This window comes from Tyto alba, unplaced genomic scaffold (assembly GCF_018691265.1).
Source record: "Tyto alba isolate M040663 unplaced genomic scaffold, T.alba_DEE_v4.0 Super-Scaffold_10, whole genome shotgun sequence".
Taxonomy (NCBI): domain Eukaryota; kingdom Metazoa; phylum Chordata; class Aves; order Strigiformes; family Tytonidae; genus Tyto; species Tyto alba.
The window spans coordinates 25,335,685-25,359,617 of record NW_024881262.1 but is presented as its reverse complement, the minus strand read 5'-3'; the positions used below and the strand labels follow the sequence as shown (position 1 = coordinate 25,359,617).

The 23,933-nt window shown below is 42.2% G+C and overlaps 1 protein-coding gene across 1 annotated transcript in view; it reads right to left on the bottom strand.

Annotated features, from left to right (window-relative positions):
- The window catches only part of ARHGEF4 (Rho guanine nucleotide exchange factor 4), a 221,864-nt gene that overhangs the window by 129,998 nt on the left and 67,933 nt on the right, over nt 1-23,933 (bottom strand). Inside the window, exon 3 of the mRNA XM_033001625.2 lies at nt 276-4,685. Within this exon, the coding sequence (XP_032857516.2) occupies nt 276-3,854 (3,579 nt within the window). The 5' untranslated portion in view covers nt 3,855-4,685. The remainder of the gene's footprint in view (nt 1-275; nt 4,686-23,933) is intronic.

Below are 23,933 nucleotides of genomic sequence, written 5' to 3'. Positions count from 1 at the left end.
TAGCCTGTCTGAGGCATATTATTCATGTTGTGATGACTCCATTCGTTTAGATTTCTGTGATAAATCCTCCCTTAAAGAGTGCATCAATTCATATAGTCTTGAACAGAAACAGAAGTAGTGCTACCCATCTTAGACAAAGAGGAATATTTATGCACCCATCTAGCCAATGTGTTCATTAAGCCATTAAAGAGTTTCACCGGAGTTTCTAAACCATATTGAAACAAAAGACTTTCCAAACCAAACCACCACCCAATCATTCCCAGACAACAACTCACCTCATCTCGGAGCATGTCACTAATGGAAGAAGCTGTGTTTAAGCTGATCTGGGATTGACTGCTTATGCCACTGTCATCCCTCTGGTGTTCATTGTCCAATGAGTGTACTGAAAGTAAGAGACTACCTCTGGGTTTCAGTGTCTTTGGTCTCTCAGGAGCCTCCAAATTGCTTTCAACTGCAGAGCTGTGCCCAAGAGAGATCATTGAAGTGGCACATATTCTTCCAGGATAACGGAAACTCTTGTGTTGAGAAGTGGATCGTGGACTCTGTGGTTTAGGACTCATGGGCCTACAAGGCATGTCTTTACCATCAGAATTTGAGAGCTGGGGACATGATGGACTTGACTGACTAAATGGCAACTGCAAGTCAGTGGGGCTAAATGGAGATTTCACCCGGTATTCCTCTAGAGAAGTATTTAAACTGTTGCCCAGAACCTCCTGTTGTTCATCACAGTCTGAACTCTGCAAGTATCTGATGCCCATGTCCTGGGACTGTATTCGTTTTCTCCACATACCTGCAGGTGAAGAGACATCAACAGGCTCCACCAAGGTATCAAAATAGTTGGTGTCTGCTGAGGAGCTGTTAGCTGTTTCTGTTTTAAAAAATGTGTGTCCACTGGAACTATCCTGTCGCTCTACTGATGTTCTCGTTACATGGCCACTAGTTGCATTAAGACTCTCCTGTGTTGGTGATAAACTTGCTAAGACTGGCCTTTTTAGTCCATCTGCCTCCTTGCTTTTTAGAAAAGCTTTCCAGGTGCTCTGGCGAATTTTGGCTTTCTCTTTTTCATTTTTCAGTGATACTCTTGAGCTTTGCTCGGTATTTTCCTTTTCTGGAGATCTGTATTCAAATAAGCTTGAGAGGGATTTGTGTGCCAAAGCCAACCTTGTCCTGAACTTCTTACCCTCAGGGTTTTTGTTTCTTTTGTATTCATTTTCAGGGAATGATTTTCTAATCCCAGAGTATTCCACAGGTTCACTGTCATTATTTTCAGATGAACCTGAAACTTGCCGATCTGCATATTTGACAGCAGACAGTGTGGGAGAAGTTGAATTTGTGTCTGTATCTTCCATCAGTATCCGACCAGAGCCAGAAGCCTTCCTCAGGCTCATTCTGTTGAATAATCCTGCAGGTCTCTCATAGAATAAATCATCGTCGTCAGAGTATTCAGAGGTATAGCTTTCCTTCCTATGGAAGGCTGAACCAGATGAACAACTTTTGAAAGACTGTAAACTTTCAGTGTCCTCATCCTCTTTCCCAGCATCCAGTTCTTCCATCTTTGCCTTGCTGCCAAAGAAGCTGTTACTTCCCTGATTTTCTGCTGTGGCAGGCTTAGTTTTCCTGAAAGATGTCATTTTTGAGAATACTAAAAACCTGGAAGCTTTCCCACTATTCCCATTCTTTGTTGGCTTTTGTACAGCTTTATAGAGACTGCTGTTACTTCCCAGCATGTGGAATGAGTTCTCATCCAGTTCCTCGCTGTTAGTGCTGCAGGTACTTATATTATCTAGGCCCAGCATGCAAGCATTATGGGTCTCCCTTTTCACAGAATAGTTAAAGACATCAGACACATCTAGATTCAGTGTACTGTCTTTGTTAGGGCTAGCTGTGTCTTCTGCAGGAGAGCCCTCCCTTCCCTCACTAGGAGAAGGTTCTTCACAAATACCTAGTTGTTCCTTTGAACCATTACAGCCTTCACTTCCTTGCCTACCTGCTGCTTGTTCAGAGATGATGCTAGGCCCTTGAAGGTCAACATCAGCACCATCTTCTTGACACAAATTGCTTACACTGCATATTTCCAGTGTTACTGCACTAGTTATATATAAACCTTCCTCTCTGCCTTGGTGTGCTTTGAATTCCTCTTCCTTAGACACCTGGTCATCTCTTGTTTCAGCCCATGACTTTCTGAACTGTTCTGTCTGTAATTCAAAACCAGTCTTTGTTCTGCAGGGCTCTTTCTTCAAGATCGTAACACCACTTCTGCTATGTGATTTTAAGAGCACTTCTTCAGACTGATCTGCCTGACTTTCTGCAGTATCATTGCCCAATGGTACAGTAACACTCTTGGTTTCCTCTTTTGCACTTGTTACCATGGAATTACTACAGGTGAACCCTAAGGATGAAACTGCATCTGTTTTCTCTATTTTCTCTTGAGAAAATTCCAGTTTTTCTTCAGCTGTATCCCTACCAGGGAGTACCTCTGCACTACCAGGAATGAGGTAGGTGGCTGGAATTTGTTCTTCACGGCTACAGCTTTCACTCAGAACTTTCTCTGACTCATCATGAACTTTGCAGACAGTATGAGGAGACATCAAATCCTTGCTCACTACATCTGTCAGTGTTCCACTTACCACTTCAGTAGGAAGGTTATAATTCAGTGTCTTGGACTGTAGTCCTTTCTGCTCTACAGAAACTATAATTAGGGCAGGCTTTAACTCTGGAAGAGTCATTAAATGACTTCTCTGGCTTATATAATCTGATCTGGGAGTGATTTCAACAGCAAAGACACTGTCTTCATCCTTTCCTTTATGAGTGGGATGTTCATTTGTTACTAGCTCAGAGTGACTCCTTAAGGCACCAGTTTTGCTCCTTGTATTTTGCTGCACTGACTCTGCGTGCTCTGCCCCAGTGTTACTGTCACCTGGCTGCAATGTGGTTTCCAGGACTTTCCAACTGAAGTCAAGATTAGAAGAATCATCTACACATCTCTCCCCTACTACAATCTCCATACCTGACAGTTCAGATTCAATGCCATTCTCCTTCAAATTTCTTTGCTGTATTTTACCAGTGGAAACACAGTTTACAGAACAATCACAGTCTCGATTTTCCACAACAGCAGGAAAACCTACGTGACAAGCTGCTAGGTTCTGTGTGTCAGCAATGCCAGATTCAACATCAATATCACAAGGAAATCTGTCTGCTTCCAGATCTCTTTCAGCTTTGTACTGGTCACTTTTTATAAGTTCTTCAGTATTTATGATCACTGGCTCACAGTCCAGGGCAGATGAAGTCTCTTTTTGTTTCAGATTACACTCATAGGCATCAATGTGTGTAGAAGATAAGCTATCAGCACATGTACCTACTGCTTCTGGGCTAAGGCCACACGTCTCTGATTCAGAGTGCAAATAATAATCAACACACGGGGAGGAGCCTGATGGTTGAGAAAGTTGACACCATTTTGAGTCTATGTCAGTATTAAGAAGAGATTTTCCTTCTATTTTTATTGTCTTTTCAGGGCTTACAGGTACCCTTCCTAAGTTTTTCCAAGTGTATTCAAAATCCAGCCCTTGAAGATGTATTCTGGAACATGACCATCTAAATTTGTCTGCCAGATGAATACAGTTCCCCGCATATTCTGTCTTGCTTTGAACACTGATATTTTCAGGTACACTGTGCCATGTTTTACTTTCTGTAATCTCTGACCTTGTGAGTGATGGCTGAAATTTTGGTCTGAAGCAACTCTGGTAAAAGAATGAATCTGATGTCAACATGGTCTCCGTACTTCCATGTTTTATCCTTTTACCTGTAGTTTCCTCACTGTCAACTGAGTTCCTCCTGCTGCATTTTATACTGGACATAGAATCTAATTCACACTTACAGTCAGATGTCTCAGTGTAACTTTTACGGTTAGGTCCATTTGTTTCAAAAAGAAGATCAGGTAAACTACAGCTTGATGCTGCATCTGACTGGAAGGAAAATTCCTGTACCTCAGGAAAAATCAAGCAACTTTCTGAGTTTGCTTTGAAACAAGCAATGCTTAATACTGCAGGATGTTCCTTCTGTCTTGTAACATCATCTTCTGTAGGTACTGAGTTACTACAGGACTGCACTTCACTGCTTTCAAACTCTACTTTATTTTGCAATACTGCTACAAGCTTTTTATTTGTCTGTGATATAATGCCTTCTTCACTGACTTGGTTGTCTGTATTGGAAATATCACTAGTTAGTGTTAGTTCTTCATCACCCAGTTCTTCACCTTCTGACCTCACAGATTGTATGCACAATTTGATTTTGCTTGGTGCTGCTTTTATTTTGGAGGACACTTCTAACTGAACGTGCTGGGTAAATTCTGATTGCTTTGAGCACTGAAGTTCATGGAGGGCTGTTTCTGCCTTTGCTTTAGGAAGACTACAGAACAGATTTTTTTTTTCCGTAAAAAGGCAGTTTGAATCCAAACAAGTTTCCCCAGTTACATCACTGGAAATAGATTCTGTGTCTGATGCACTCTCATAAGGCTCAGTTTTTACATCTGACAAAGATCCACTCTGGTGTGACAGGGTCTCAAAATAATCTTCATCTGTTTCTTGGCTGGATCCATGTATCTCTAGCTCTATTGTGCTCGGAGTAGAAGAACTCAGATCATCTTCAAACTCTCCTTCACTGATGTAGTTTTCAACTGGCTCTGGGGTCTATGAGTAAACAGAAAAAAATGATTTAGCAAAGATTTCCCACAGCAGCAGGGTAGCATGAATTATTATCAGAAAAGGAAATTAGGAACACAATTAATTTAATATACACTAATGTCTTTGGAAGTTATACTTGGTATTTTACTTATTGATGGACTTGAGGTCTTCCTATTTCTTACTTTTTGTGTCTTAATGTTTTTTAATTAATATTTTTTAAATTTTAATATGTAATTATGCAGAGGCCAAAATGTAACTTTTGGCCATGTCTTTCACAGCCCAGACGTGTTTGACATTCAAATAAGTCAAATAGAAATCATCCCTTGACAGTAGATCTGAAAACTCTAGTGAGCCCATCTTCAAATCTGAGGAAGAGGTTTATGTGATAAACCTCAGAAGTAATTGTTACTGTTCAAATTACAGAAATGTGATATGAATATATGCAGAACAGTTTCGCACTTGAATAACTGGACACTACCCATACCAAAGCCTGAACCAAAGGGGAAATAAGTCTTTGATCTAATTTTCCAGAAGGCTTATACCAGGAGTACTACATATATCACTTATCAGAACACATCCAAATCAGTGGCTGAGAGCAGAAAGATCAAAACCACACTGTCAATATTAGGAAATGTCTTTGTTCCAGACAGCTACCCTGCCTGGGAGAGTATCAGTCTTCTTTTCTTTAACCATCAGAAAGAAGTCTGGATATTTCTTGAGTTTAAAGTAGAAAATGAAGTCACAGCAAGCTTTCCAGAGGTAAAAATAGTACTCACCATCTGTCAGCATCAGGTACAGCTATTGTCAGAAATTCTACAAATGTACCCAAGAAAGATATTTAGCTGATTCCAGCCTCAGTCCATTAATATATAGAATGAGAAGCTATATAAATATAAATGGCAGCCTTTAACCCTAATGCTGGATGCCTCTTTAACTAGGTTTTGATAACAGCCATCACAAGAATGATCAGCACATTTCAAAATCTAAAAACTGAGATAATAAACAATGAAAGACATTTCTAAAAAAAAGCAAACCACAAATGCATGGCAGCCATCAAATTAGAACACAAAGTCCCTTGGCCTGAGTTGCATGTCACCTTCATCAGGATGCTTTGTCACAGAGGAAGTGTGAGTCCTCATACAGGAAGCCAAATTCCAAATCACATCAAAGGATATGTCACAGAGTTTCTGATTCTAGACTCCAAAACATAGGGGGTAAATTGGAAAAAGGAAGGCACTAGGGTTATTTCCAAAAGGGAGTCTCAATAAGAAGATTGGTATTTTGTCTTGACAAAAGGAAAATACAAATTGAATGGAGGAGGGAGGAGGAGGATTCAGTGCTTCAAACCAAGTCCAAAAATCACTTTCACACCATTAAAACTGACCAAATTGCACTAAAATGACAACATAAGTCATGTAACCAGCAGAGCAATGTGTCCTTTACTGTGTGCAATCAGTGATACATGTAATTGAGGTCCTTCAATAATGTCAAATCCCACTATCACCAGGACAGAAATGGCCAGCATTAAAGCAGCACAGACTAGCATTTCACATAATGATCAAGCAGCATAAACCGTGAGCAGTTGGCTCACAGCAGTGAGTAGAGCAGCAGCTGTTCAGCAGTAACAGCATTGCCTCTTCAACAGTGTTCTGAACACAAATTTACAGATGGTAATAAACTAAGATAAAAACTGTTCAAGCAAGTAGGAACAAAGTAATGAAGATGCCCAACTGTCCCCAAGGATAATTATGAATTAAATTACAAAAAACTTGGAGCAGAGATCTCCTACAGTCCAGCTATCATTCCAAACAGCTACGCCAGGATATTTATACTGTGGCCCCTCCTAAATTAATTATTTATTTTTAATGGGTATTATACAAAATTATGCAATTAAAGCAGAAGCACAGACCCCACAATTGCCTCCATACCTTGTGGGAAATGGGAAAACAAACTCTAGGCATGAAGGGCACCAATTAATGTCAACCACCATTCCTGGACTGGGGCCAGGACTGAACACGTGTCCCCAGTGCTGCTAAGGGGAAGAGCTGGTGTTGGGATCAGCCTGGTGGGGTCTACTCTGCCCAGGTACCCTGGGATGGAGTTCCCGGAGGAGGGAGAGGACATAGCAGCTTCAGTCCCTGCTGTGTCTATCAAAGCCCTCTACTAGCGGACAGGGGAGGCCTAGAGCTGACCTCCAGCAAACCTGAAATTCATAAGCTCACTGGACTTCCCGTGGCGACTGGGGAAGAAGTCCTAACAGGACGAACAACATGCAGATCGTGCCATTTTTACTTCCTGGTTCTATGGGTCTTTGAATTCTCAGTGCCTCCGGGAGGCCAGGCCTTTGCTCTGACCACCTGTCATATGTAGTTTAATTTCCTCCCAAGCCATGGTGTTTTGTTAGGATTTGTGGGACTACCTCTCTTTCCGTTTTACTGTTTTTTTTCTGTAAAAATTGAGTCTAAAGGACTCAGTTGAAGAAGAAGGGGCTAAGTTTACAGTGGGCAGATCCTTTGATGTAGCCCTGTCTTCCCAAAACAGTCAATCACATGCTTGAGAACTGAGTAGAGATGTGGCAGTGATCCTCAGCGAGGCTGCTCATTAGACAACAGTCCTTATGTCTTTAATTTCCATGAGATTACACTGAGAATTTCAAGTCAAATTATGGCTCCTTCCTGGGAAGGGTTCCTGAGAAAACCCCCAGCAGCCATGGACAGAGTTGTGTGTTTATACATCTCTTCAACCTCAAAGAAGATAAACAGTTGGAAGACAAGAGCCTGGAATAAATAGGAAAGAAACTACTTCTGAAATAAAGGCTTTTGTACTTCACAGACAATAGACAAATCAAAGCAAAGCTCCCCTTCCCTGCTTTTCTCTTGCATCTCTTTTCACTGTCTCTAAAATGTGCCAAGAAAATAGGATGAAATTGAAGTTACTGATCTGTCTTGCTATCATTGGATGCAGCCATATGTAATCATGTCAACCTAAAGTCACAGAAAAATAAAACTTGTGACTTCGATGTGTGAAGACCTCTACCTCCATAACATAAGACACCTTCCATCCAAATCACCCTCTAACTGAGGACTGACAATGCTCATACGTGACTGCTCTCATGGGCCCAGCCACTCCTGTCTTGTGAAAATTTTTTATTTGCTGGGGAAATCATGTATAATTTTTTTTCTAGATGAGATTCTGTATTTGCTTAATTTTCTCACATTTACAATATTATATTGCAACAATTGTAAGCTTCTTGGGTATTGTATTTCCCTAATTTTCTCTGCCTAACAATTGGTAGGATAGGTTAAATATACAATTGTATTACTTCAAGTAGTCTTTTAATGAATTATTTTATTCTTAAATCTCACAACCGTAAAAAAGAATCTGACTACTTATATGGTCTTTCCTTTTACTTTTGTTTTTGTTTAATCCTGCAGGCAGCTAAACACCACGCAGCAATTTGCTCACTCTCCCACAGTGGGATGGGGAAAAGAATCGGGAAAAAGGATAAAACTTGTAGGTTGAGATAAAGACTATTTAATAGGACAGAAAAGGAAGAGAAAAAATAATAATGATAAAAGAATATACAGAAGAAGTGATGCACAATGCAATTGCTCATCACCTGCTGACTGATGCCCAGCCAGTCCCCAAACAGCTGGCCATGACCTCCCAGTCAACTCCCCCTAGTTTTATTTTTCAGCAGGATGTCATATGGTCTGAAATATCCCTTCGCCAGTTGGGGTCAGCTGACTCAGCTGTGTCCCCTCCCAGCTTCTTGTGCACCCCCAGCCTACTCGCTGGTAGGGCAGGGCAGGGCACTGCTCAGCAACAACTAAAACACCAGCGTGTTATCAACATTATTCTCATCCTAAATCCAAAACACAGCACTGTATCAGCTACAAGGAAGAAAATTAACTCTATCCCAGCTGAAACCAGGACAAGTTTGAATGCAAGTTCTCTAAGCAAGCCTGACCTGTATTCCTTACTAACTTGCACCTGACCCTAGTTATTACCTCATTGTCAGCTCAAGGAATATCGGCACAGTTTTTCCCTGAACTCAAGACAACGTGAAGGCATTTTCAGTTGATATTTCAAAGGATTCAGACAACAGTTTTCTCCATAGGTGATGGTAACAACAATTTTTGAGTTATTAATATATATATTTCATAAATCTCCATTTACACCTTGTTTGACTGAAAGACACAGGCCAGTGTCTTTGACTTGCAATGTGATGAGACTAAAATGCAGTTTCCATTAACACAGGTGAGAGCAAGTCAGCTGTCCTCCCTGCTCAGTGGGCCTCAACGCTGCTCATTACATAAAGGAAATGTGCAACTCCCAGGGTAGGCATGAAGGCAACATCTACAAAAGGTCTCATCCTGCAGAGTGCTGTATGCTCTCAACTCCTGCTGATGTAAGTATAGGTGAGCTCAGGGCACTCAGGATTCAGCTGTGCCTACTTCAGTGCTCTCTGCTGGGATCATGTACATGCTCTCTCTCCATTACCGTCTTTGAGAAGGGCAACACTAATACAGTCACTTAAAAAGGGGGAGCAGAGAGAGAAAGATAGACAAAACGAGTGGTTGAAACTGGCCACTTTACTGGCAATATAGGATTGTTAATACAGCTGCTTCAGAATTCAGCTGTAATGTCATCTAGGGTGCCGTGATTTGAGCCCAAAGGGCAACTGCTCGCTCACTGCTTCCCCCTCAGGAATGGGGAGGAGAAAATAAAACAAAAGGCTCTGGGATTGAGACAAGGACAGGGAGGGATGACTCACCAGCTGTGGTCACAGGCTAAAGACAGACTCAACTGGGGAGGAAAAAGAACACCAAAATTTGAAATTTGAACACCACCACCACCACTTAATTTATCAATCAGAGTAGGACAGTGAAAAATGCAACCACATCTTAAAAATACCTTCCTCCCACCCCTCTCTTCTTCCTGGGCTCAGCTTTTCTCCCAATTTCTCTCCCTCCTCCCCCTCAGAGGCACAGGGGAACAGTGAATGGGGGATGCGGTCAGTTCACCTGCTGTTTCTGCCACTCCTTCCTCCTCTGGGGGGAGGACTTCTCACATTCTTCCTCTGACCTAGCATGGGGAGACAGTCCTCCATTAACTTTTCCCACGTGAGTCCTTCCCACAGAGCTGCAATTCTTCATGAACTGTTCCAGCGTGGGTCCCTCCCGTGGTCTGCAGCCCTCTCAGCAATAGCCTGCTCCAGTGTGGGCTTCCCTCAGAGACCCAGCCTTGTCTGGGTGCAGCCCCCTGCTCTGGTGTGGGGCCCTCCATGGGCTGCAGGTTGGCATCTACTCCACTGGTGACCTCCGTGGGTTCAGGGGCACAGCCTGCTCTCTCACCACAGGCTGCAGGTGGAAGGACTTCTTACACTCTTCCCCTAATCCAGCATGGGGTTCCCTTTCACAGGAGACAGTCCTCCACGAACTTTTCCCACATGAGTCCTTCCCACAGAGCTGCAATTCTTCACTAACTGTTCCATTCAGCATATTCCCCCCCGGCCTCCTTTCTTCAACTGACTTCAGTGTTTGAAGAGGTATTTCCCTCACAACTCCTGCTCCTCTCAAGTTCCCCTTCTGAAATCCATTATGGCAGAGGCGCAGCCACCGTCACTAATCAGCTCGGCCTCAGCAGGAGGTGGGTCCTACTTGGAGCTGCGGGAGCCACCTCCCCTGCTACCAAAACCCTGCCACACACAAACCCAACACCTAGGGTTACATATATTGGTCTGTGTCCTATACATTTAAATAATAAGATGAATGGGATTACTGAAAAGACACTGGGTCTCTGGAACTCCTGCTTGGCTTCCCAGAGATAATATGGGAAGGAAATTCTTAAATCTTCATGATAGCTAAACAGTTAGTATTTGAAGCGCTCTAACATGGTAGCATGAAACTCTTCCAACCTCTGTGCAATCAGAGCTGTGAAAAGCTGTGCTTTTTCTACATCTAAGCAGGGACTTAAGTGACCTACACAGGTTTGAAAAATGCTGATCATGGAACTGTTATAGTGATTACTGATACCCTGAATTGAGGGCAGAGTTAAAACTAAAGGTACGTTCAGGACAGAAACAGCATTTGAAATACCCAGGTTCTCCTGCACCTTTGATACACCTCTGCTTTGAAAGGGACAGCCTTGGAGCAAGAGAGAGGAGTCAGTCCTCAAGGTCATACTAAGCCTTGGTCTCCAATTGGGCAGGCAAAAGTCGCCTAAGGTAATGGCACTTCCAGAAACTTGGATGTTTGCCAGGTTGGAAATGCCTGGGAAGATCTGAGACCACCAAGACTTTCCAGAAGAACAGTCACAGAAATGGCTTTTAATGTACTAAATTATGTTCTTGGATTTAAGGCAAACAGAACAAAAAGTGTTCCCTTCACAAGAAGTTCTGTCACAGAATTCAGAAGTGGTTCATGGCAACAATGGACAGCTGCCATCCTGGGGAACCAGTCACACTCCCTCCCTCAGTCACTACAGAGCTATAAAGAAAAAGCCCCTCAAATACATTTGTGAAAAAGATACAGACTCAGAATTAATGGTTTCAACTTACCTACTCTCTTCCATACTTAATTAAATGCAAAGCATGTCCAGAAATCCTTAAACCAAATTGGATGCCAGTCAGAGGTCGGATTATACGTTGTATAGAGTCACAGGCCTAGCTCAGGGTAACTTTGTCTGGCAAATGAATTCACACATAAAGTTTATTCTCTGAATGAAAAACATAAAATTCTTTAGGAGAGCCCTCCCACATGCCCAGAATTGTGTTTTTCAGTGTTTGCATAATACAGAAGCACAGAGCTTGGGAAAGGCTCTTCAATTAATGGTGACACAACCATCCCTCAAAAAAGCTACCATTGGGAAAGGACTTCAGACAGTAGGTGACAGTGTAGGGTACAGAGCAATATCTACAACCTACCCAGAATCTACTGCACCAATCTACTAGAGCTTGAAAATTTATCCAGCTTAGAAACTCTAAAGAAAACAACACGTTCGATAGCCACATAATGTCCCAAAGGCCGCAAATTATCTTCCCGATCAAATCTGGCTATCCAAGTCCTTTTTTTAAATTGCCTTCATCATGAATAATGGAAAGAAGGGAATAAAATTTCTACCTCCTTGTAAAAACAAACCTTCTTACACTTAATGAGTAAGAAGTAGATTTAAAGACATTAACCTCAGGCAGAACTTTGGTTTCTCAGTCAGCAGAAAAACACTTTTTCTGAATCGTCTGTCATTTCAGTGGATATTATAGGTGCCACAGATGTTTATAAAGAGCAAAATACATATAAGAGCAGATGCAGCACTGCACCTTGATAAGGACTGCTGGGAAGTGATGCTGTTGTCACCAGTAGTTCTGAACCTTCAGACTGATTCTGCTCTGCACAAATGATAGTTCGACAGGCACTCTGAAAGATGCTAGAAATTAAACCCTCTGCAGGTAGTAAGGGAAGTGCTCTATAACCACTGAATGATAACATTTTACTTGCAAAACATTCAATTTTTGATGCAGGACACAAACATTTGCATCCTAACTGCACAAAAGGAAACAAAATTCACAGATGGGTGAGAAAAACAGAACTTTCCCCGGAGGTTCGTGCTTCAGTCAGTGCAGCAACGTACAGGCATCCAAAAGTAACTTTAGCACTAATTCCTTTAGCAGTTTGGTGACACAGTTGTTTCATTAATCATTTATACACAGTAATAGCACTATTTGCAGAGCACTCCATCCTTAAGCCATAACATTTTTATATATAGAATCATTCATATATAAAGTCACTAAAACAACACATCGCTCTCTTCCGCAAGGGATGGATAAGCTTTTTATTGTTCCCAAACAGTGCAGTTACTTTTTGCTGAAAAAGATCTCAAAGCCAGTTCTGTTGATTTGTGAGAACTTGCACTACACCAACAAATGGTGGCATGACGAAACAACATGCAGACATCTTCTGCATAAGTGTCCCGCTCTAGCTGTATTTTGTTCCTTCACTGGAAAACTTCCAAATGGCTAACCAACTCCAAAATCAGCAGGACTACATGAGCAATTGCATAAGGCTCTGTCAGCTACCATCACTTGAGGTGGTAGTGCCAGATGAAGGCACGAGGGAGAAGGGGTTGGAACCAATGGCAAAACAATGCACAGAACCAGTGAAATATCTAAACACCATGTGAAATATCTAAACATCTTAACAGCACCATAACTGTCAAAAACTCAGTGCGTTTCCTCTTCCTGCCAGCTTGAGTGACCATGATGTTTCTGTTCAGTGAGTGCTTTGACATTACAGCCCAATAATCTGGGCCCAGAGGGAAATCCAGGCCTCCACCATGATGTTGTCTCATGACATTTAGTAAGTACAGGACTGCATCAGAAGAAAAATGCTCCAGAGGGCCTGCTGCAATCCACGCAGCTTCTCTGATTCCTTTCAACAATACAATTCCAACATGAAAACACTTTTATAGCCCAAAGCCAAAAACATGATCTCCCTCATTTGACGTTAACACTCCTACTACCACATATAGCCTGGCAGAAATGTTGGCCAAGATAAAACATGTTGGCCAAGGTGTAGTAGTTTCCAGTAACAATGCATAATCCAGGTGCCATCTAGAGGCTGTGATTAGGTGCCTGGTCAGACTCAGCTTGCACAGAAAAATACACACTCCCTTCAAGAAATACAAGCTTCATTCCAGTGTCCTACTGTGCTGCAGGTCAGGCACCTCACCAACAAATCCCTCAGAACTGCTTTAGCTCCAGGCAGATAAGGACTGCCCACCAGATGAAGAGGAGAAGCAGTGAAGAGGTATAAAGATCCATTGTGTTAAGTAGAAGATAAATATGCAAGATATGTCATTTGTACAACATGACTGCACAAAACTGAAAACTTGATGGCTCCCTTTATCTTATATTTGTGGTTTATTTCTTCCATTAAGTTTTGCAAAGTGCAGTCTGCATCAGAAATACATTTTTATTAATGCAGTAATATCAGACACAACTATGAAAATATTTCTAGATTTATTCTTATAAGTACATTAAAAACTGACAGCTTATTTGTACCAAAAGAAATCCTACATTTTAGCCAAGGCACTAACTATGTAAGTTCACTCTTGAAATGTAAAGTTCAATCTGTATCAATAATTAGTATTTTTACTGTTCTGAAATATAAGAAGATACTTTTTTGGACAACACAACAAAACAATATGTCAAACAAAATTTGGAATATGAACAGCAGAAATTCAGTCTCAAGCAACTTCCCCGCTCTTTGAAACTATCTATATTTATTGCATTGCAATACTCCCTCTGCTGGCAAATTTAAAAGGGAATATATTGTTTCATTGTACTTCTGCCTTCAACACATGGAAAGTTTACATTGTTAGATTTCTGGTTATCTTTTAATGAAAACAGGGATATATTTTGCTTGTCTTATAATACCAAGTGAATACTCTTCCCCTCTCCCTCACATCCTTCCCTTTTTTTTTTTTTTTTTTTTTTTTTTTTTTGATAACAGAAAAAAGCTCAAGACTGCCCCAGAATTAAAAAATCAGAAGTTACAGAGTCACGGAGGCAAATGTACGTGTGCCGCTGTCTAAAGTTTAACATTAATCTTTCTCTAAGGCAGACGTACTTACTTGAGGCTGAAGCTGTCTGGCAGAAGCAACACTCAGCTCTGCACAGACCAAAAGTCTTACCCAGAAACTACATGAATCATCCTCCAAAGACAGGTCCCAAGCTGAACTCTCGTGCTATGCAGCTAGGGGACTTCAAGTACTAACATCCTTCTACCAGTGGAAGTTTGTTTAAAAGATCATCTTGGCCTGCTACTCTCTGCTAAATGAACACAGCACTCACAGTTACTTTCCCTTCAGAGTGTTTTAGGACAGGCTTGAACACTTTTCTGAGTGGGAACCTTTAGGATTCCTGGTGAAAAAAGCGGAGACTTCTGCTTTAGAAGGCCAGGCAGAGAGTGCTGTGGTGGTTTGTCTTTCCACTGTAAACTTGCTGAAATCACTTTTTTGTGAATACAGTTTAGCACAGACATATTTAGTTATTTAAAACTCAAGTCTTTTTTTCAGAAGTCATTCTGTTTTCTTGAGTGCCATGGAGAAATTAGACAAGGAATGCTGAATTGGAGGAGCAGAAATATGGAAAATACTTTAAAGACAGGACAAACTCCTATGAATAAGAAAACTATGGGCAAAAAGACTTCATTAAAGACAAAGAATGGCCCAAGAAATCCAAAGTGTATGTGTGCACTTGTAGCCATGAGATGTTCTGATGTCCCCTCAGTGACTAGCAATTCAGCTTTCAACTATGGGACTGCAATGAAGTTGGAAGTCAAGTGCAAAGTCATGAGATACATGGCTTGTTATTCTTACAATCTAATCATTCAGCACATTTTTAGAACCATAGGCTTTCTCTGTTTAATCAAGAAAATTAGTCTGCAGACAGTTATAATACAGACAATTAAAAGAGCACTTTGAAGGAAAGGGCCTATATGAAGCCTAGGAGACACAAGGCAGTGACTGATACAAAATCCTGCCTTTCTTGACCTCCTCCCACCATGGCTGGAAACCCCATCACAAATTGCCCAATACACTCAGCCACTGCATCTCCCTCTTGATTATGTTGTTTGCTTTTAGACTAATATTTCTGTGGTCATGCTGCTCCTTTTTATCAGTCTTGTTGCAATATTATTACGCCAAACACTTCCTCTGGCACTTCATACTTCTGAGTTCCTAGATGCTACAAAGCCCATGACCTAATTGTGCTAAGTGCTGGATAAACATGGTGAGAGTGTCTGCCCCATAGTGTTTATAGTCTAATTATGTAAGATAAAGGGAGGGCAACAGGGAGAGGGAGGAAGTACTATCTTCATTTTATAGATTCAGAGTAAATGACTCACTCAAGTCATACCAGAGCATCTGCAGTGGAGCCAGAAATTCAACCACCTCAGCCTCTGCTCATTATTTTTATCTTTTAATTTCTCTGTTGAGTCTAATGTTTCTCTGAGGGTTGAGGTCTCCTCACACAGACCACTATGTAAACAGAGGAGAAAACCTCAAGGACAGTAAGGAAAGAGACATGACTAAAAGGTATGTATATACATCATCTGGGGACTCACAGGGCTGACAGAACAGAAGTGCGCCTAACACTTTTCTAGACTCTTTCTTACTGCATTTTAAGGAGGAATGGCCTCAAGAAGGCAGAGGTGAGATGGGCATCAAGGGGAAGAAAATAAGTAAGAAGAAAGAACAAATATGGAGGAAAAGTATGGTACTTTATTTTGCATATTTGGGATGTGTTTAATAGGGCTCTGTGGGACACTGAGTAAAACATGCACCTCTATCATGAGATATGAATAGCAAAGGCATTATTCTTTCATATGTCTCAGTCTGACTTGCCATTACTAACTGTATGTTCTTGATAGCTTTAAGTAAGAGCTTTGCTAACAAAGTCAGCCTGGCCTTTGATAGTCAGACAAGTTTTTTCCTCCTTTTCTTGTCATTGCCCTTCATCTTCAGGTTAACTCCTGGTCTGCATCACTCCATATGCAAAAATTACATGAGGACTTCCCCATCCCAACTGCCCCTACTGACCTTTAGTAGTTGCTTCTTACACAATTGCCCTGAAGGGTATAACCTGGCCTCTGGACCCTTCCTAATGTTACAGAAACAGAAACTCAGTTGACAGGTTTTGCAGCCAAAGGCAGATCTTACAAGCAGACTGCATCAGATCTGGAGTCAGCAGTAAAATGAGGAGCATAGGAAGGATAATTTTCAGACATGGGACAAGGACAGGCTAGGTCTTGCTCACAAGTTCAGGAACTGAATTGAATCCAGCACAACTTTGCACCCTCACACCGTATTTGAGTTTAGCCTGGCTGGGTGAAATGAGATATTCCAGTGCCAACAATCTGTTCACTCTCTTTCTTCTCTCTCCACAGTGGTTGAGAAATCTTCTCAATGAGCTTTGAAAAGCAGAAGAGATCAAATAACATGCCAATTCATATAAAATAACAACTTTCAAGAAAAAAACTTAACTAGCAATGCTGTTGCAGAGCACGGATTAAGGTCTGTGAAGTTGTGCCATTTGCAAAGACCTTTTCTGCCCTACATAACAGAAAGTAGAAGAGTTATTTACAGGTATTTTAATGCCTTCAGTACAGGCACAAGAACTGCATTGGCACTAGGCCAAATCTGCATCTGAAACATGCGATCAGGGTGCACTGCTCCTACTCAAGCTCAAACCCTTTCTATGTCCACATGGCACACTGCAAAGGAGATCAAGCCTTTCTTGTTGAGTGCATGCCAGGGTTTTAGACCTGGACTGAGGCTGAATTGTACTGCGTACTATTACATGTGGCGCAAGCCATTCAGCTTCTGGGGCTTAGGAAGTGACTTAGGTGCCTTTTTTGGTGTAGCTGCTCAGTATCCAGCTTAATGCCTTACTTCTCCTTTGACCTTGGATACCTAATTTCACCTATGTTCCTCCCCTGTAAAACAACGGTAACACCTCCTGACCTTAGAGTTGCACTGTAAATACAAGATTAAGTGACTAGGCACAGGGGAATGATATCTCCTGACTCATGAGATTAATTGAGGCCACATAAACCCCGCCTTTATTTCAAGATCCGCAAGGGTTGTATGAATCTGTGACCAAAATGCCACCTTCTCTCTCTGCTATCCTGCCCATTCTCAGGAACTTTTTATCCCAGGGATGACTTCATTTGATGTCTTTTGATGTGATTTAGATTAAATATGCTAATTCATAACATGGGTGAGTTAGTATAACTACCAACCGTGCTTCTGCCACAAGACTCCTGCCTCACTGATGTAAATGGCTTCCACGGGTTTTCTGACACTCCCAACAGTACACATGGCTACGACAACAGATAGAGTAGTTACAGTGGCACGGGGAACTTGAGCTTGGCACAGGTAAAGCATCAGCTGGAACCTTCAAGAAAGGTTGATGTGTATCCTCCATCAGGATCCATGGAGAAAGTGGCAACAGTCAAAAGAAGAACAAGAATGATGTAGGAGGAGTAAGATATGGGGCAAGATGGAAAGTATAGTGTGTAATTCAGAGAAAGAATACAACATGAAAACAGTTTTTGACTACTGATACAAGGTAGTAGTCTTTTCTCCGAACGTCTGACAGATAAAACAAGACTTAAGGGATTGAAATTGAAGCAGAGAAGACTGAAGTTAGAGAAAATCAATAAACCACCAGCAGTACAGATAATGAAAAAGTGGGTTGGATTGCCTAGGGAGTATCATGGAGTCACCGTCACTTTCTGTCAGTAGCACAGATTAGATACACATCTCACAGGAATGACACAGGTACAGCTGATCTCCAATGGAAGGACAGATGAGAAGACATTTTTTGGCTCCTTCCAGCCCTCTAATTCAGGAATTATTAACTTGTAGATGCTCATTCAGTTATTTTACTGTGATACACAGGCCCAAGGGGACATGCCATTATAACAGAGGTGACACAGAAGAGCAGTCATAAGCAAAGGACTCCTGTAGCAATCCAGATCTACAAGCAAACTGTGTTGTTCTCTGCAACTAGAGGCAATCACGTCTTAGGTGCAGAGCTCAGAAAAGGCACAACTATGTCCACTGAACAGATGAGAGGTCTAGAAAGCATGACATATGAGAAAAGAGTCAAAGAACCAGACCCATTAATTAGCTAGAAAAGACCTCACACTGCAAAATGGCATGTACTACCCAGTCCTTATAACTTAAGTTTTTTATTTCAAGCCTCAAAACTGCAATATGATAAAGAAGACAGCAAAAGGGACACAAGTTGTCCATAACCTAGGTCCTTTGGCACAATCCACCGAGACATATCTGCCCCAGGATCTGAGTTGTGCCTCTACCTCATGGGAAAATGGATAGTATGGTGAAGATGGTTTCACTGACAGAGAGCATTATATATCCCTAATTAGAGTAATGAATTATATCCATTTATTTCTTAAAATGTAGGAATAGCTTCCTGGTCTATCATGCCTATTTAATATCAAGGGAGATTCTAGGATTTTGACACTTCCTGTATGACATCCTTGTCTCTAAATTGGAGAGACATGGATTTGACAGATGGACCACTCGGTGGAAAAAGAATTGGCTGGATGGTCGCACTCAGAGGGCTGTGGTCAGCAGCTCCATGTCCAGGTGGAGAGCAGTGACAAGTGGAGCTCCTATGGGATCAGTGTGGGGACCAGTTGCTGTTTAACATCTTTGTTGGTGACATGGATAGTGGGATCGATGCACCCTCAGCAAGTTCACCGATGGCACCGAGCTGTGTGGTGGGTGACACGCTGGAGGGCAGGGATGGCATCCAGAGGGACCTGGAGGCTGGAGAGGGGGGCCCAGGCAAACCTCATGGAGTTCAACAAGGCCAAGTGCAAGGTCCTGCCCATGTGTCGGGGCCATCCCAAGCACAAACCCAGGCTGGGCGAGGAGTGGATGGAGAGCAGCCCTGCAGAGAGGGACTGGGGGGTGTTAGTGGATGGAAAACTGCCCGTGAGCCAGCAATGTGCACTCACAGCCCAGAAACCACCCATGTGCTGGGCTGCACCCAGAGCAGGGGGGGCAGCAGGGTGAGGGAGGGGATTCTCCCCCTCTGCTCCGCTCTGGGGAGACTCGGGGGCCCCCAACAGCAGAAGGACATGGATCTGCTCGAGTGGGGCCAGAGGAGGCCACGAAGATGCTGGGGGGGCTGGAGCAGCTCCCCTGGGAGGCCAGGATGAGAGAGTTGGGGGGGTTCAGCCTGGAGAAGAGAAGGCTCTGGGGAGACCTTCGAGCGGCCTCCCAGGGCTTAAAGGGGGGACAGGAAAGGTGGGGAGGGACTCTGGATCAGGGGGTGTGGGGACAGGACATGGGGTAACGGTTTTAAACTGAAAGAGGGCAGATTTAGATTAAATATTGGGAAGAAATCCTTCCCTGTGTGGGTGGTGAGACGCTGGCCCAGGGTGCCCAGAGCAGCTGTGGCTGCCCCCTCCCTGGAAGGGTTCAAGGCCAGGTTGGACGGGGCTGGGAGCACCCTGGGCTGGGGGAAGGGGTCCCTGCCCGGGACAGGGGGGTTGGAACTAGATGATATTTAAGGTCCCTTCCAACTCAAATGATTTTGTGATTCTATGACTTGGAATCTTATCAGTTCAAATAGAGATGTGCATATTAAGCCAAAATCCATCCTTCATCACTGTAGAATCAGGAATACATCATCTACAGCCTCCAACCTAGTGATTTTGCTTGGCACAGCACTCATTTGACTAGGTCAAAAAAAATCTTGCAAAAGTTGTGTCTCATTTGATACCATCTTAAGATCAGTTGAAGAAAAATGGCACACAAACCTGCATGAACGTCCAAAAAGCTGTAAACTTTAGTTAACAAAACAGACCTCAAATTTGCTCTTAACCACAAAGATCAAGTTACATTTAAAAGGAACCGAAAGGATGCAAATCATACATTTTCAAGTCTTTGAAGGTCCTACTGGCACTGCTCCAGGACAGAGTACTTTTCAGTACAGTTAATTTTTCCTCAGTCAGCCTTTTCACTTGCTTCAATGCTGAATACCAGACATTTTTAACCTCAATAATTTTTTCATTACCTGTCAGGAATAGCACTAATAACAGGCATTAGAGGTACAATATTCAATTGTTCAGGAAAGCCTAAACATTTAATTACATTATGGTAGCTAATCATAAATAATTGCCTTAGGGCACAGGGCAGCTGTGAGGGGATGAAGCTTGCCTCTTCAGCTCAAGGCAGAGAATTCAGAAAAGACAAAGCAAACAGTACCAGGAGAAATGACTCAAAACTGCTCACAAACCCTATTTCTTCTTAGTCTTTTAGAGAGAGGCTACTTCAGCTTGTTTCTATGGAGCCCAGTGATGATCACCTTGTTTGAAAAGAGCCCAATTCCACACAGATTGTGCTTTGGGTTCTCTTATTTTACTGTCACTTCTGCTAGCAATTGTTCTTTTCTTGGATCTGGCTCCATCGAGTTTCCTTATTGTTTACTTTCTTCCCAACCCTGTTATCAAATTATACAAATGGATAGTTCCACTGACCTACCAGAGAGAAATCAAGTAGAAGGTGATTGTCAGCATCAAAGATGATGTTGAAATCATATGTCTCTTAATGAAAAAGAAATAAATAAAACCAACCAAACAAACAAAACACCAAAAAAGAAAAAAGAAGAGAGGAACAGAGCCTCCTTTCTTCTGGCACTATACATAAGTAGGAAGTTTAGACTAAAATGGAGCAGAATACTGTGGACAGAGATACATTACAGCAGAACATCTATGACTCAATCTTATTTCACAGGTACCTCAGATATAGACTCAAATCTGAGATGCCCATTGGCCTGTCCCCTCTTTATATGTTATTATTTATTATCTTTATTTACAGATAGCTATTTAAATCTGATGCTTCATCACACAGCCATTATATTCCAAAGCACAATGGCTACATAGCAAAGGAGGTTTCCACAAATCTTAGCTCTTACAGATATGAGTTCTATTCCTATGTTATAAAGTGTTAAGAAGATTTTCTTCAAGCAGCAGGCAGCCTCCTTTAGTACCAAGTTTAAAACTCCATTTAATAACATTACTTCTCTGCCAGCTCTTTCAGTAGAAGCCTCCAGCCAACACATCAATATACCAGAACCAATGCAGAACACTGCTTTCACAATTGCTAAGACTTCACCAAAAGCTTTCACGCAAGATTTAAGTCTTGCAAAAGACAAAAAGCAAAAGTCATAGCACATAACACCACATAGCCAATACCTTCATTCCAGAGAGGAAAGGTTTTTATTTAAGTGATAAAGTACTACAGTATAACCTGGGGGACTGCAACTTAGTCTAGAGTTAGGATTCTGTATAAGCAATAGACCCACAGTTTGAACAGTCCGGTCCCAGGTGCCCTTGTTTAGTTCTCTGTCACTCTTTCCCAGTCACTTTGCAATCAGCAGCCTACCTGCAAGTTCCTGACTCTCCTGTCTTTTGTATCTGAAGTGGCGGGACATCTCAGGCACCAGCCCAAGTGCTGTCTCCCCATAACTGGTCCAGATGACACTGGGCTGTTACAAGATGGGATGAATTGATTTTGCTTCTCTTGGTCATATTTTGTTGTGAGGGCAGGGGATTTTTTCTGTCCCCAGCAGTACCGTTTGTTACAGCAATTATCATTTCTTATCTTCCATATTTTACTACTGCTGCTCCAGTTCTTCCATTGCTTTGTCAAAACTGAAATAAACCCAGGGCAAGTTTTCTGTAACACTCTCTCCATCTGCGATCCCAGCTCCACTGCTTGGGCCAGAGTCAAGGTATCAAGTTGCATTAAGAGCTTCTTCCGAATTCGGCAGTCTGCTGCTTTGTCAATTAGCTGATCCAGGATCAGCTCTTCCTGCCAACAGCCAAAAGCACAGGCTGATGCCAATTCCTGTAGTGCCAAAGCAAAGGTTGTAAAAGTTTCACCTGGCAGTTGTGCCCGCTGCCAGAACAGGAACCTCTGTAATATCACACTCTGTCTGGGCTTAATGTGCCCTGAAAGCTTCTTCATTGTTTCTTCAGAGGAGGCAGATGAAATCAGGGTTGTAAAAATCCTCTGATCTTTCACATCCAAAGACTGGAGAACAGTCCTCAGGGAGTCTTCAGGTTTTGCTCACCTATATCAGCCAAATCTCACAATCAGCTACTGACACCAGGGACCTGAGAGATTTCACAGTTCCAGCAATATGTAGAACATAAACCAGCAGCAAGATGCAACTGGAAGTCCTCTGTCTTCACTATCACCACTGTGTAGGTCCACTGCTATTCTCACTACCTCTGAACAAGAGCATAGAACACATCGCAAATGCTTTGCCTCTTGTCACGGGAAGCAATTTCTTGTCACCCGAAAGACAAATTATTGTCTGGCAGGGCAGGAAATACAGTGTTCCTCCCATGCAGGCAGCGAGGGTGGGGGCAGGTAAGCGTGAGAGGAGAGAGAAAACAGAATGGGAAGGAGAAAAGATGAGATGGAAAGACTGTCTCCCCTACTAGAAAGTTTTTGTTGCATGCCTTAACACCCTAAACTAAAGCTTGTAAAATGTTTAATGGGAATCAAACACAAAATCCAGGTTTAATGGTTTTACACACATGGCTCACAATAATTAACAGCAAAATCTTCACCAGGCAAAACAACCCTCCCGTGCCACCAAGGCGTACGCAGAAAGCGAGCAGGACTACAGCAGCAATGATATGGTGCTTAAAATCAAGGCTGACCTATGTGTGCCTTCATAGATGCAGGCTGTCAGCTCTTTATTCTTCAGTGTCTAACAATCACGCCTAAGAATGGCATCCTCCTTTGCCAGAGCCTATTGATCTGTTCCAAAGTGGCACTATTTCACTACCAGTTTACAGAGACCAGTCCCACAAGCATGTAAGAGCAGCAGAACTGTAGAAAGATCTTTGTACAGGCAATTTCTCTTCTCAGGGCTGGAGTATGGAGCTGCCTCCACTTTGCAGCTTTTTTCAGGGATCAACTGGTACAACTGGAAACACAGCACCTCAGAAGTCTGTGTTGTAGAAAAGATAATGAGAAAGAAGGAGGACATATCTTGCTTACCCTGCACTTTTGTGAATATGTATGGTACTAAGAAACAATTCTTAGCCCTTTTTCATATTTTGGTGGGTGTCTGCTGTATCCCAGCCAAAGGGTATGGAGGTGTCTATGCATCCCATCCCATAATCAAGGAGGGTTAAGCAGTTCTCTGCAGCATATCTCTATATAGACCAAGATAATCACAGCTTTAATTTCTCAATTATTCTCTTAAAAATCACAGCTGTGATTTCTCAATGAACTAGCCAACACCATTAGTTCATGAGTGCTGATCAATTTCTTAATAGCAGTAACATAAATCACTTTCTTTGGCTAAAAAGCAATTCCTGAACAACATTGGAGAAGCTCATGGATTTACCTATACCTGCCCACTGCTTTACCTTTTCTCTTTCACAGGAACATACTAGCTGTTTCTCTAAAGGCTTGATCACACAACAAGCTTGGGTGGAGGCGGAATGCTGAATTACCCAACAGCTTTTGCATTTTTCAAAGACTTGAACTTTAAGACGATTAAAAAGTATTGTTCCAACACTTTAATAGAGGAGGATTTTGGTTAAAATTAATGTGGATATTAATAAAATTAATATGCCAATAATAAAATTAATGTGCCAATTCATTTACAGGGTCAGCTGACTCAAAGGC